The sequence below is a fragment of the Calonectris borealis genome, chromosome 18 (assembly GCF_964195595.1).
Source record: "Calonectris borealis chromosome 18, bCalBor7.hap1.2, whole genome shotgun sequence".
NCBI lineage: Eukaryota > Metazoa > Chordata > Aves > Procellariiformes > Procellariidae > Calonectris > Calonectris borealis.
In genome coordinates, this window is record NC_134329.1 from 8,597,436 (window position 1) to 8,612,075 (window position 14,640).

Genomic DNA, 14,640 nt, shown 5'->3' on the forward strand with positions numbered 1-14,640 from the left:
CTGCTGGGTGCGCTGCCGGTGTAGATAACCCCGCAGCTGCCTAGCCTTTCCGCGGGCCCTGCACCAGCTGACAGGACCGCCGCGGGAGCCGCGTGTTGTACCGCGCTCATCCTCCGCAGGGGATTTTCCAAGGCCGCTGCTCCGCGCATCTGGCGTGCTTTGCTTTATCTGTTTGGTTACACAACAGCATCACGGGGATCGGAGAGCGGCGGTGGGGCTGGCCGGGCGATCGCACTGTCGGCACAGCCCGGGAGGAGCAAGAAGGACCTACCGCAGTCGGGATAAACCATCCTCGTGCTGGAGAACAACCCGAGACGGGCTGTTAAATTTCTCCCCCTTTGTTGTTTTTCTTTTTTCTCTGGCAGACTGCAATAAGGTTACTGACCAGTGCCTGTCTTACTTCAAACGTTGTGGAAACATCTGCCAGATCGACCTGAGGTACTGCAAGCAAGTGACAAAAGAAGGCTGCGAGCAGTTCATAGCAGAAATGTCAGTAAGTGTTCAGTTTGGGCAAGTGGAAGAAAAACTTCTGCAAAAACTGAGTTAGTTAAAGGACACGTGTAAATACTGGGGCGAGGGGGGGAAGGGACTAAGAACACGTAGGGATTTTATTTTCAATTGGGAACTTGGAATATTGGAAAATACCGCGATTGGATTTTACAACTCTTGTCGAGGAGAGAACAACATGAAACTACCCATGTTAAGAATTTCAACTTGTGCCACTAATTCAGTCTACCTGGGATGTCCTGCACTGGCTCTTATGCAAATTCATAAGGCGACTGTTACTGATGATAATTGTTCACACCCGGAAGACGACTGATCTCCAAGAAATACTGTTATTTAAAGTACCACAGCATGTGCTTGGTAGTGTAAATTTGATTTCTGCTTTTCATTTCTTAAAACAACAAAAAAAAAAAGTTGGTGTCATTGAAGTGGACCACGCACTGCATTTCTGCCTTCTTAACACGTTTTGTTTTGTTACATCTTACATTATGCAGAACTATTTTTGTACAAAAATTGTTTAAAAATTATTTATGCAATGTTTGAATGCATTACCAGTGTTTTGGTTTTGATTGCCAATTTTTATCTTTACTTATGGTAGGCGAGAACTTAACCTATACTTCGTAGACAGTATCTATCTACAAACGTGCCCAGGTCAGGAAAAGTAGGTTAATACTTTCAACTTAAAGCATGTTTTAATGGAAGTTTATATCCTGCTTTGTATACTTCAGAAGTGACATAAGCATGTTGTGGAAATAAGGTGTAAATTATAGTTGAAGTAAAACACTTTGCCAAGTTTTATCTGTATAGAAATCACCTTTTTCTCAAAATTTTAAAAAATTCCAATTTCAGCTTTTGCACATAGGAGGGTTTCACTCTGTAGCATGAGCTCTTGTACTCAATATAAAATTAATTTATACAGTGAGTCCAGCCGTAGAATAAATGGTCAAACGTAGTCTCTCTTTCTTTGAAGTGTGAGTTGAGTTCTCATTTAAGGTTTATAACATGGTTATTTCCTGATTGTAAAATTCTGCATTCATAAGTGCCATTGTTGTACGGTGTTGTTTTCGTAGACCTTCCTGATGCAGTTTTACCTTTGTTGAATTTGTATAAACAATTGTACAAAAACAGGCGCTGGCTCTGTGGGTTTCTGTTCCAACGCGGGGTGGCTTTGGCAGGAAGCCGTGTGTGTGGAGTGACTACTACGAGCCCAGGGGCTTGCGTCGGGGTTCGAGTGCGGAGCTCGTGGCTCCTAGCCTTGGTGCGAGCCAGGATTAACGGCAGAGGCCCCTCTTTCTGTCAAGCGCTTGGTCGTTGTCCTGTGCCTCTAAGTTGGCATGTTCCAAGACTGTTTTTACTGAGGAGGGAATAAAATACACATACGTGCCTTCCTCAAGCTGGACTCTGCCCAGATTAGTCTAGAGGAACACTTACACATCTCAAGAAGAATGTTAAAGCTTGAGCTGAGTAACCAGCAGCGCTCCCACAGCTGGGTAAGAAAAGACAGAGGCTGAGAAAGCCCATCACAAATCTTTATTAAGCTTGTGTGGCTAAAGATCAGCATGGAAGTAACATATAGGGTATGTTTTTCTTCATTAGCTTACCCACTGAACAGAGACTCCAGGAAATAAGTACCATTAAAAAGTTACTTCTAAAAAATAAAGCCATTGAGAGGTTTGCTCCCTTCTGAAAAATAACCAGCACTGTCTCCAAGCTGTGTATTTTATTTTGAGGAGGAGCTACTTTCTGTCTTTCAAGCCAGCTTAATTTTTCACATAAAAGAGGAGCAGGCGTGACAGCGTAGCGGAGGTAAGAGTTCTCAGCTACTGCAGCCTAGGCAAAGCGTGTCCCTGTCTCCGTTACTTTGCTAGCACGTGGGAAATAACAAGGAGAAAGTGTAGCTTCATTGACCAACCCTGCTTACAGGATAACCCTCCAGGATGGACTCACCTCTCTTTTTTTACAGTGAACTTACTCAAACTCTGCCATGACTGTGCTTGGCCACAGGCAGCCTGTCCCCGGAACAAGAGCGGTTCTTGTCGCTGTCTTCCCCCAGTCGTCTGTCACAGATACGCTACAAGGACTGTGAAAATTCCTGCTCCAAGAGGACCCTTACCCTGCTGCTGGCATGAGGCCCAGCTGGAAACCGGGCCACGGGCTGACAGCAACGCAGGTCATTCCGCAGCCAATGGGAAGCGTGGTTAATAGTGAGGCGGCCTGGGTTAAAAGTCTGTGAACATGAGGTTTTAAGAAATGACCATGTTTCCTTTCCCTTCTCCTTAATAAAGCCCTCGCGGTTTAAGGTTAGTAACACCATACATTCCACATGTTAGCAGCAAGTAGTTTCAAGACCCTGATTAGTATTCACAGTAACATCAGGTTGTCGGCATATGGAATACAATCATCACACATAAGATTAATAGTTACAATAGGCATGAGTAGATTAAGGACCACAACAATATGGTTTACTATACCCCTTCTTAAAAAAATACTTTTTTTCCTAAACTAAAAAACACGTAGTAATTGGTATTTGGACACCACGTGGCAGAGCCCTGCAAAGTGACAGAGCTTTTTGTACATTTACAAAGAACGGCCAAGACAGTACACATGTAACGGCAGATATTCTGAACAAAGCAATCAGCATAAAATAGATCGCTTAAGGGCTTCTGTGCAGGTACAGTTAATGGCAGTGCTTTCTACAGTCATATTTTATACTGTTAACACTGTTGCAGGGACAGTGTCGGAACAGTTACATTCTATAATTACATAAAAGCTGAATATTCAACTGATATATTCGTTGCTTCTAATGCACTAGACAACGTAACACGCTAATACGGTCGAGCAGAGGTGCTTTCTGACCACTTGCTGAGTACTGAATGCGATAATTAGAGGTGATATTCTTCAGAAGAGAGCAAGAACTGCTGTAAACAGTTTGACTCAAACAGTCTCTGGGTTGAAAAGGTAAGTCAGGCAGCGCTATTACTGTACATACGGGCATCGTGTTGTACTGCCCACCCGTAGGATTCAGTATGCTGTAGAAAAAAGTTTCACAAACTTCTAGAGCCTGATGTTCAAAATGTTGTGTTTAATCGAGAACTAAAAAGCTGACACGTGCCCCAAGGTTCGGCACTCCTGCCCACAGAAATCCCAGAGGGGTGACTACAAAATCCGTTTTTGGTCTTGGTTTAAGATTTGAACACATGCACGGCCCGTACAACGTACTGTCGGCAGATGGGGCACTCGCTCATCCTCTTGCCGCACTTGGTGCAGGTGACCATGTGGCCGCACTCCAGCAGGACGCAGTCGATCACGGCGTCCATGCAGATCCGGCACAGGTTATCGTCGTTGTCGTTCAGCTGCATCTTCTCACCCTCTGAAAACCAACAGAGAGGGAGGTCACGCACTCAGGCCCTGGAACACCAGTTAAGTTTAGCTCAGGCAACCACTGAAACACACGGACAGCTAATTTAGCATGAAGAAGTGCTGCTGCTTGTTCACAATAGTTTTTCTAACCCACAGCTAAGAATTAATCCATATTCCTTCAAAAAAACCCCAAAGAAACAAGAACTAGAAAATCCCGAAGTGAACATCCAATATTTGGCTTCATTCTTTAAACTCAGAAACCATTTTCAATTCAGAACATAATGACTGTGAAATAATGGGTTGGATTAAAATTCAGAGCATGTTGGTTTTCCATCTCTGAGCTTACTTCATTTGGCAGAACACTTTCCTCAGAAGATTAAACACAATAAAGCAGACTAAGAAGTGGAAGCCTTAAGTAGATCATAAAGACGGCAGAACTGAACAAAACCTGTCAAGTTTCATTGCAAATAGACAACATCCCCTATCAATGACCGAATGTTCCATCAGGCCATGTTGAAAAAAAAAAGATAGTTTAAAGCTTGATTTCAGACAGTTTTCAACTCTAGTTTATGACTAAACTGAGGGTCTCACTTAAGCCATGTTTTGACATTCACTAACAGCCTCCCACCTTCACAACCCTTCTCCACCCCAATTAGCTGATTATTTAACAACTGATTATCACAGTCCCTGCAGTGTACGTGCTGGCACAACCTGGCTGTGAAGTGGCCCAGAGCTAGAAAGTTTTCCAGTCACCATGGTCCCCTGTTCCTTACAGCCTGACTGCTGGATGCAGGAATGAAGAGGCAGGCGTTTTCCAAGCTGGTGATAACATCAAAAAGTTGCTCCTCGGATACTACTTTGTGAACAGGAATCGGTCTGTGGATATACTACAATCACGCAAGTGAAAGACTCCAACTATTGAGTGTAACAGAGGGTAGAAGAATACTGAGCTGGAGCCACAGAACCACTGTGTCGTGAAAACATGGACTGAGACCAAACCACTTGGACTTGGACTTCTGCCACTGTAGCTTTTAATTCTCTACCACAGTAAAAGACCTGAATTGCTTTGGTCTGTTGACAGCTACCGAGAAGCTCTCTCGCTAATACCTTGTGAAACCTAATAAAGGACGTGGAGGCGCCAAGTTTCATGTTCTCTGAGGAACTGGTTCTCAGTTCTGCAATTTTACCTTCACCGTGAAAGCTGAGCTCTCCGAGCTTTGGAAAAAAATCTCAAAGAACCAGCACAATCCTGGAAAGCTTCATTTACTCACTGGAACCATGTTCAACTACTCTAGATGCAGCTTGAACCGTTAAAACACATTTTCCAGTCGTTCCAGCTGAGCAGACCAAGTTAGACACCAAGTCCTTCTGTTGCAGAACCAACTACTGGAAACCAGAAAATAAGTAGTCTTAAGAAAGTGAGAATTAAATATAAACCTACGTGTCTTGTGGTTTTCCTCGCTTTCTCTGTAGAGTCTGCTCACTTTTTCCACAAGTTCCCATTTTTCACAGCATCCTGAGTAGTTGACAAAATTACACGCAAGTATTTCCTTCAGCTGCCGAACACTCAACCCTTCAATGTCTTCCAGACTTGAAATATCGGACAAAGACGCCCTCGCTCGCTTTCTGGACAATCCAGGGGTCTGAAACACATCAACTGCATGTTTTTAACTGTCCCAGTAAGTTCAGAGCATCAGCTCTGGTGCTACATTAAGCTGCAGCAGCTTCGCTAAATTTTTATTCTTTTTAAAACAAGTATTTGCAGATAGGCATTGCTAGACACAGCTAACTGAAAGAATGAGTGTGATAGTAAATGTTGACAGAGATCTAAACACTTCATGGTGTCACATGCCAAAAATTCATTCTTTGGATAGTTCGTATCTCACCTGCTCTTCTGCACTTTCTTCTTCTTCATTATTCATAGAAGATGTTTCAGTTTGTCCCTGTGTACAAAATGAAACTAATCAGGATAAAAACACATGATCCCTTATAAAATATTTTCCTTTGTACCAAACTGATCACAGATGACAATGACATGTTGAAGTTTCAATTGCTACCAATCATTATCAAATTAAGTCACCTCTATCATCTAAACTAGTAATCTTATCTAGTAATCTTCTGTTTTCAGGTGAGAGATACAAAAGGCATTTTTCCTGCCACCCTGAACTGCATCAATTGGCATTTTATTTTAAAGCGATGCATACCTATTAAAAAAAAGCTATGCTATACCATAAAACACATTAATTGTACCCGTAAAGGTGTTCCATTTCCTGTGCTTCCTCTTCTGTTTGCAAGTTCTCCTTGAGACGACACCGATACAGACATAGAAAATGGATGAGTAAAAAACCCCGAAGTCTGTGACCGTGACGAGTGCAAGCTACTAGCGTCCATATCCTCCTCCGAACCTAATCCATGATGGCACAGCACAAGATCCACCAAGTCTTCTTTCTCCCTGCAAGTATCCGTTGGTATGTTTCTGAGAATCAGATACTGACGCAGATCCTTTACTTTCAATCTCATTAACTGAGGTCGCTGAAAGGCTGTTTCTTGCAGCAAGTGACAAGTGGAACATCTTCTGAGATTCTCTTGTAAGACTGAACAAACTGAGCAAAAATCCTTCTTGCAGTCACAACACACGTGCTAAGTAGAAAGAAAAAATAACCACTCAGCTGTATGTCACAGAAAACAGATTGAGACCCTGCTCTTTTCTTTATGTAATTTACTACTAGTGTCTTAATCGTCAATTTTGACATACATCATTTTTAGGATTTAAGTCTAGAAAGCTGCCCTGTCAAATAGTTTTGCAGGTGTTCCAAGGCAGTCCGTTGCTTTTGGAGCACTACTGTCAGCTGATGTGAGGTTTCAATGAATAAAACATTATGAATAAACAAATGAATAAAGTACACAAGTTGTAGTTTACACAATAAACGAAATTGAAAGCCAGTCAATTTTATGGTATGTTAAAATACTTTTGAACATACTAAGTGTCACTGCTCTTTTCACATGTGTAAAAACAGTATAATCTCCAAACTTTAAAGACCACACTTCTTCCTCAATTGATTCAAAGAATTCAAAGTAGGCCTTAAATGTGATGAATCACACGGTAAGTAAATACTCCCAAGTGCCCAGATGTCATTTCTGAGGAGAGCTTTGTTCAAAAGACTCGCTACAATATCCAAAAGCTAGAATAGGCAAGACTTTCAGCAGCGATTTTAAATGGTCATCTCATCCTCTGTGAACAAATCCAAACCTTCAAGTTTTTCAGGATTTTAGTAAATTAATACTAGCTTCAGAAAACATCCTACACAACGCTTAATTCAACAAAGTGTTTGCCACGCAAACAACAGGACACATAGGAAGGGGGAAACTGAACACACAAACTGAGGAAAGAGGCTTCATGTTTATCTAAACAAGCTGCAGAGAATTGGGTCACTGAGTGGACAAAATAATGATGCTGGACAGTCATGATACATAGAAATAATATTAACAATCTCAATTTTATTTATCTGCATTTATTTATCTGCATTTATCACTCACCAACCTGCCTCCAAACAAAGGAAGAGGCTGTTGGGAGTGCAATAGCATTTAACAGAACTGAACCTAGTTAGAAAACAAACAGAATTACACAAGTATTTCACAGAAAGAAGCTGTGATACTAAATTGTGAGTTTTTAGCTTTTCCATCATCTAGTTTGTTCATTCCAGTACCCACTATGTTTGGTATCATCTTCAAAACCAGATGGGTTTTAACATTTAACATTCTGAAGCCAAAACACATATCTTACAAATCATAATCCACTAATTTTTAGGTCAGACCAGATCCACTGTGTCACCGATTAATGAACATCAGACTTCTTAACTTCTAATCCTGTCTGACATTAATTTCCTTTGACCTTAGAATAAGGCACTTACTCCCTTCCTGGCTATCTGCCTCGGGTTTCCTTATCTAAGGAAAAATACACATTCATCTCCCAGTATGCCTACAGATTAATTCATATGAGTAAAAATATTACCTAATAGGAAATATACTCACTTTTTTCCTAAAAACTGAAAAGGAAAGTCCACAGGCTTTGCAAACTATGTTAGCACCCGCCGCAGCTGGAGATGGATATGCTGAGAAGTCTGTATTTGGTGCGAATCTGAACGGGCCAGCACCTCCCCCAAAGCCAGCCTGCTGGCCACGGACAGCTCCTGTACCCATGACTTCATTCAGCAATCCACAGCAGGAAGCCCACATGGAAGTAGCTCCCGCCTGAAAACATTCACAAAGCAAAAAAAAAGAAAATTAATATCTGAAAGCCCACATCAGATGTGACTTGCTACTGAAGAGCTACTTCGCTCCATCTGTCATCATCCCAAAAGCATGTGGTGTGAATTCCCAGAGCACCAGGAATTCAGCACACTAACGTCTATAACAGCCCAATAATCTCCACTTCCCAGCTGCAAACCAAAGTAGGTAAGATTTGCAGGCACAAGGAGCTCGCTTTCATAACTCCTTTTCTAGCAGAGTTCCGCACAAAAAGGGCAAGGAATTTGAGGAGGTAACGCAACAGCAGAGCAAAGAAGGAAGAGACTAACAGCCAGTTGTAGGTGAGGGGCAAAACCTGAAACGATGACAGGCAGCAACACAACAATTTATCATAATTAGTGCAGAGCTGTCCCCTGCAGGACCTTCTCCAGAACTAATCCAGCTCTTACATGACTCACAATAAAACTCTCTCTAAAAAACGTTTCTGGGTCCTCAAACTTCAAAGTAACAAACCAATCTTCATTAGAAACTAGTTATGGTCTAGTTTCTCTGAGGGAAATGTTTTTCAAGACCTCTCTGAACCTGCTGTTTTGTTGTCCTACAAAATACCTAACAAAAATTAAAATAACTGTAAATGAACTTATTCTATATTGATTGGATTTCCGTTTTGAGTCATACAATTTAATGTTAAAACACTACAAAAAATTCTAAATACATAAAGAAATTGCTACTTTTTACCCTTGAAAGCCTTTAGCACTAGATTCTCTATCAAAAGTGCATATTCTACTTAAAGTTGGAATTCGGACTCCAAGTTGCTCAGGTCACATGTTTAATCACTGTCATGTGGCTCCCTGAAACCTACTAAAAAAAAAAAAAGGGCAAACAGAATCGCATCAGGTTCTTTCTGAAAGGAAGCTGAGTGGTACAACTTCCTTTAAATGTAGGGGGTTTTCATACTTTTTTTCTTAATTATGCTGATTAGAGCTGTTCTGTTTTATCATTCCAGGGCAGCATCTTTTTTTTCCAAAGCATGAAGACATAAAATAATTGCTTTTGAGACTTGTAGTTCTTGTTGAGGAACCTAAACCAACCAGAACATGCACTTCAGCTCAGTAATGATGGTGCTTTAATTCCCGTAATAACTAGACTAATTTCTATGTTAAATGGCACGTTTCCCCTGAACCGAACCCAGTCCTGTTACATTTGTGGGAACTTAGCACAATGACTGGGGATATGCCAGAATGTCTCCTTTCAAACCACTGAGCACAAAAGGTAAGAAAAGAGTCCTCACTCTGGTTTAGAGAGAAGCTGTGAGAAACAATGCCATAGGACCAAACATGTTCTACAACACCACCTTTGTGTAAGTGCCTTAAGTATGGAACATCAAAAGCATCTCTCCAACCCACACAAACCTGGTACTTCACTTTTACTGTTGTAAGCTGACATTAAAAGTGTTGCAACGCAGCGAATTATTGAACACAGTCAGTCATTTTGCTTCTAAGCTGTACAACACGTAACACTTTGTGCAGTAATAACATCAAATATACACGCAACAAATTCATTAGTCTAATTTTACAGGTATTTCAAGAGCAAAATTCTTCCCAGGCATAACAAGAAACCTCTATGCTGTGGGCACCCCATGCATAGGAGAAAATCTTCCTAAGCTTCCTGCGAACAGTGTTCAAGGGGGGTGAACTCCCGTGGCTCTTCCCTGACCTCCAGCCAAGACACAGGTAGCCCCAGCACGTGGCTGCACTCACAGACACACCGTGCGCTTGGAGCCTGTCTGATGTGTCATCAGACTTTCATTACAATCATTGAACTATCATCAAACTAAGACTTGTTTTCTGCTTTTCAATAATAAAGAGTGGAAACAGATCAATATTAATTTTTCCTATACAAAACAAGTTATGCATAATTATGCTAGTTTATTAGGCAAGACTAATTAACTTTTCAAAAGTACATTCTGAAAACCAATGACTTAATCCAAGAGAGCTCCAAGTTTTAAAACTTGGGACTTTTGAAAAATATTTTTTCTCGTCTTAAGGGAAAGTTGTCAGTTGCAGAAACATTACTCTAATTCTTCACGTATTCTTAAAAACTGATGAGCTAGCTTTATATTTAAAAGACTTTAAAACAGCTGCATACAAATAACAGAAAAATAAAACAATGAACCAAAAGGGTCTGTCAGAATTCAACTTGCTTCATTATATGACCATGGCATTTTCAGGGTGTCACGGCAGCAGCAGGACACACGACAACTAAAAGGACATAACACGGTTGCTACCACAACCCTTGCCCAATAGTTTAACACCTTCTTAGACTTATTTTATTCAAGAATCTGTAACAACTGCTTAGACACCACTGTCAACACTAAATAAATATATACTTAGGAAGTTTTTGTTACCCATTTTTGATACATAAATGTTATTAGTATCAAACAGAAAACCTCTTTACACTTACTGCCAAGCATTCAGTCATTTTAAGGTGAAAGGTAAGGCAACATGGGCATCGTTAATTTTCTCCTTAACCTAAGCCAGCTGTGGATTCTTTCTGTGCACTAGTGTCATTAACCAATAATTGAATTACAGTGTCTAGACTCTTCATATTACTCTGTAAAAGAAATCAGACCATGCTGAAAAGCACCAACACAAGACACAAATGAGACACACTAAAACAAAAACTCCCTCCCTTGAGAGATAGTTGAAATTTTGCCAATTTCTGCTCCAAAAACCTTTCCAACTACATCAGTCACCACTTCCATATTCTCTTCTCACAAGCTGCCATCAGCTATCTTCTTTCTCCATACCCTATGTGCGTCCCATAGGGGCAAAATACTGCGTTTGAACTTCTCTGCTCTTGTTTTTGGGTTTAAGGGCGTTCAGTAACCTGGTGAGAATATCACCTCAGAAAGACACCCACCCCAAGAAGCTGGGAGGCTGTATGCTGCTCCTTACACACCTGTGCAGGATGTGCTATCAAAGCCAGGAGACCAAGAGCACAGCAGCAACAGGGATTTTATTCTTTTTTTAGCTGAAATTCCGTCTTTACATCCACCCCAAGATCAAGCAAAGCTTTTTCAGGGATCGAGCACCCCTCAGAACCCGCCGAACTGAGAGATCCCCGGTCACCACAACCCTCATCCCTGACCTGAAAGCACAACGGCAACCTCGGACGCGCAGAAGCGCCTTGGGGGAGCGAACCCCGCGGCCAACCGGAGTGGGCCCTCCCCGCCAGTCCCTGCCGTGCCCCCGCACACCGGCCCGGCGGGGGCTGTCTCCCAACCGCCGCCCCCGTCATAGACCCAACCCGCACGCACCGCCCCGAGCCCGGCTCCGTCCCGTTCGGAGCCCTGCTAGTCCTTCAGCCGCCGCCGGCGGGGATCGACCGCGGACAGTGTGTGGAGACGGGGGCGGGGGCTCGCCTCAGGCGGCGGCACCAGGCCTTGCCCGGCTGCTGAGTCAGTGGAGGGCACCGGGGCTTCTCAGCAAGGCGGCCCCCGGCCCAGGCATCGCTCGGTAACGGGACAGGCCCAGGGAGCGACAGCGGCCGCGGCCGGGCCGGGCGGCCTGAGGCGAGGAGGGAGGGGCGGCACGGTCCGTCCCACCCAGGGTCCCGGCCCCGTCACGCGCCGGTTCGCCCCCCTCCTCCCTCCCCGCAACGAGGGGAAAGACGCTCATCCCGGCCAGAGGAATCCCCCTTCACCTTCATGGCCGCTTCACCACCGCCACTCGCGCTCCAGCGCCGTCCGCCGCCGCCTCGACCGGGCGCCGTCCGCCGCGGCGACCGCCGGCGCCGACCCCCCCCCGCCAGCGGGCCCCCGCCCTGCGCGGAGCTCCAGCGGGCCGCCTCACGGAGGGCGGGCCTTCCCGCCGCGCCGCACGCCATTGGTTGTCGCACCGCCGACAGCGAGCGGGCGGAGCCAATGGGAGGAGTAGAAGCGCCTGTATGTTGGCGGGGGCGGGCGCGGAGGTTCCGCGGGCGCGGGGGGGGGGGATGGCCGCGCAAATACCCCTCAAACACGGAAAGAAGAGGCCGCTGACAGCTGTAAGTGCGTAAATAAAGATGTCACTGAAATAAGAGAGAACTTTTACCTCATGGTTTTGGGTTGTTTTGATTTTTTCCTGTGTACTTAAGCAGGTGTACACCGGCGCCGGGCGCTGCCTGCCCGCCAAGGTAATGCAGGTGGCTGTAACCGCCCAGCGAGCTTCTCGTGAGGGCGTGGGGTAGTGGGCTCTGGCACAGAGCTGGGGGTGAATCCGACATCACCGAAATTCAGGTGTTCTGGCACCTCTGCGTACAAGCAGGGTTTGTCACAAATAGAATTAAAAGCCTCGGTGCTGTAGGCAAAAGGCCAAAGTGCTGATGATTCTACCTTTGGTGATAATCTTTAAATAATGGAAAAGAAGGTTTATTATTTAAAAATCCAGTTCCAGCTAGCATCTAGATGCCATTATCATTTTCTCTATGCTATGAATGGGATATATATAAAAAATAATAATCATAGGTTGTAAGAACTGAAGACTTTTGAGAAGAAGATTATATTAAAGAAACCCCAACAATACAAACCCAACCAAGTCATCAGGAAAGCTTTACCTAAGAGCACACAGGGCCAAGAACAAAGGAGGCCTTTGCCAAAAAGAGCAACAGACAAAAGTGGCTGAAAATAAATGTTGACCACAAATCAAATTTACCTGTACAAAAGGTTGCATGCAATCTTTAACAATTTCTGCAGGCTGGAATTATTTTTGAAGCAAGTCAGATACAAGAACTGAGTCAAAAAAAATCAGTATGTAATTGCTACAAGAATGGCACAGTCTTGACAGTTTAGGATCAAGAGCAGATACTTCGTGCAGTCCAACTTCTGGATTTCCACTGACACCATATCTTAATTCAAAATCAGGTCTTCTCCTCGACAGGCTTTTGATATGCTATGGACTTATACACATGATTTAATAAAAAATGTCACCTTAGTTGTTTGGGTTTTTTTTCAATAATAGCTTGCAATTTTAGTCTGAGCAACTGAAAAGACAGTAGAAAAGCTTTGTGAATACAATGTTGGAACAAGCAATGGCACATTCCCCACATTTCTCATGCAAGAGATTGCTTTACGACACCGTAAGAAATATCAGTACAGTTTGGTTTTTAAAAACTTTTATGTCACCTAAATTCTGTTGATTCAGAGAGTCATCCCTGAAGTACCAAATTCTACACAGATTTTTTTTTTATGATCTCACATAGGTCCTCATGCAGTGGCTGTAAGCAGGGTAAAAGCTCTGTCCCACAGATGAACCAAACCAAGCAAAACCTAAATTTTTTCCTTTAGCTCTGTTAAGGACTTGCCAACAAGAAATCCTCCCAAACACAGATGTTTTAGGCAGTAACGTGGGCCTGACAGAGCTGAGATCTGGTGACTGTGCTGGCAGCTGCAGTTGCCACTCCTGCCTTAATTTGGGCAGATCTTGATGAATCACATTTGTAGCATGTGATTTGAGATCACTTTTAATGCATTAGCGTGCCTGAATTGTAACCACGTAGATTGTTTTTAAAGGAGGATCTTTAACTCCACCGGTTACTCTGTGGCTGAAAAGTAGCATTTGCAGAGGTTCTATTAATAAAAGCCCTCACTGAGCCTTCTGGACGGGGCCAAAGAAGCATTAAAAGATTTAAATCTATTAATGCTAGATGTCCCGTTTACTTCTGCTGTGAAATAACAAGCGATGATGACTCGCCGCAGCTTGGTAATCCCCCAAGGTTTTACACATCACAAGAGAGCGAGGTAGAGAAGTGATTCTTACCAGGAATATTCATTTGTTTTTAATGTAACAATTTGCAAAATTTTATAGTAAAGTTAAAAAAAAAAGTTAATTGCTGTGCTTTATTTGGGAATTTGAGATGGGATATTACTACCTATGGGAAGAATGAATCATTATCGTATTCAGTTTTTGTACCAGAGACACACAGTACTTTGGAATTAACTTTTGATAAAGTTTTCAGATTACTGAGACTTGGTTCGGCAGATCCAGCACTAAATATCCCCGAACCCAGACGGCAGCTATTTCATACTCCAAAAGCTCAGGGGCGTCAGCCTGCTTGAGGTAAGGTAACAGGTGACTTTTTCAGTTGCGTTACCTAATCTTGAATTTAGTACGACCAAAATCATCTCTTGCTGCTTCTTTGGAGAGCTGGTTTTTAGGTGTGCGACTTTATTTAAATGTGCTTAAAAAGCGTATTCTAAATGTTCTCTACACCACACGCTGAAGGATCATCAGCAGAGCTTGCACGTTGGCTTCAGCGCGTTACGCAGAAATGTCAGGACCAGATGCGTATCATTTCCTTTTTCCTCCGAGTTCCGCACACGCTGGCTGCAGCCCGGCCTTTATCTCATCTCCCGCCCCTCCCTGCCGAGCCACCCCACCATTTCCGTGTTTCCGCCCAAGCTGCCATACTTTATTTTCAGGAAATGTCTCTAAATTGACCTTTATAACATAATAGCTGTAGGTATTCCCTGGGTTTAGATATAGTTCA

General features: G+C 43.3%; 2 protein-coding genes across 6 annotated transcripts in view; one reads left to right on the forward strand and one right to left on the reverse strand.

Annotated features, from left to right (window-relative positions):
* KDM2B (lysine demethylase 2B) overlaps nt 1-1,624 on the forward strand; it is a 128,369-nt gene extending 126,745 nt beyond the window's left edge. For 3 of the 4 annotated variants that reach the window (XM_075167717.1, XM_075167719.1, XM_075167720.1), the window contains one exon: nt 366-898. In XM_075167717.1, coding sequence (XP_075023818.1) covers nt 366-547 — 182 coding nt within the window. In that variant the 3' untranslated portion in view covers nt 548-898. Of the gene's footprint in view, nt 1-365 lie in introns of all 4 variants that reach the window. The other variant, XM_075167718.1, reaches the window with a different exon arrangement.
* Nucleotides 1,625-2,019: 395 nt separating this feature from the next.
* Nucleotides 2,020-11,933, reverse strand: RNF34 (ring finger protein 34). Of its 2 annotated transcripts, none has more exons than XM_075167722.1 (6): nt 11,818-11,933; nt 7,897-8,115; nt 6,115-6,504; nt 5,751-5,807; nt 5,306-5,507; nt 2,020-3,874 (listed from the first exon to the last, which is right to left on the reverse strand). In XM_075167722.1, the coding sequence occupies exons 1-6, from the start codon at nt 11,821-11,823 to the stop codon at nt 3,687-3,689; spliced, it is 1,062 nt and encodes a 353-aa protein (XP_075023823.1). In that variant the 5' UTR covers nt 11,824-11,933; the 3' UTR covers nt 2,020-3,686. The 2 variants fall into 2 exon arrangements, with proteins under 2 accessions (XP_075023823.1, XP_075023822.1); XM_075167721.1 differs by lacking the exon at nt 11,818-11,933 and adding an exon at nt 11,432-11,451.
* Between the last annotated feature and the right edge of the window lie 2,707 nt (nt 11,934-14,640).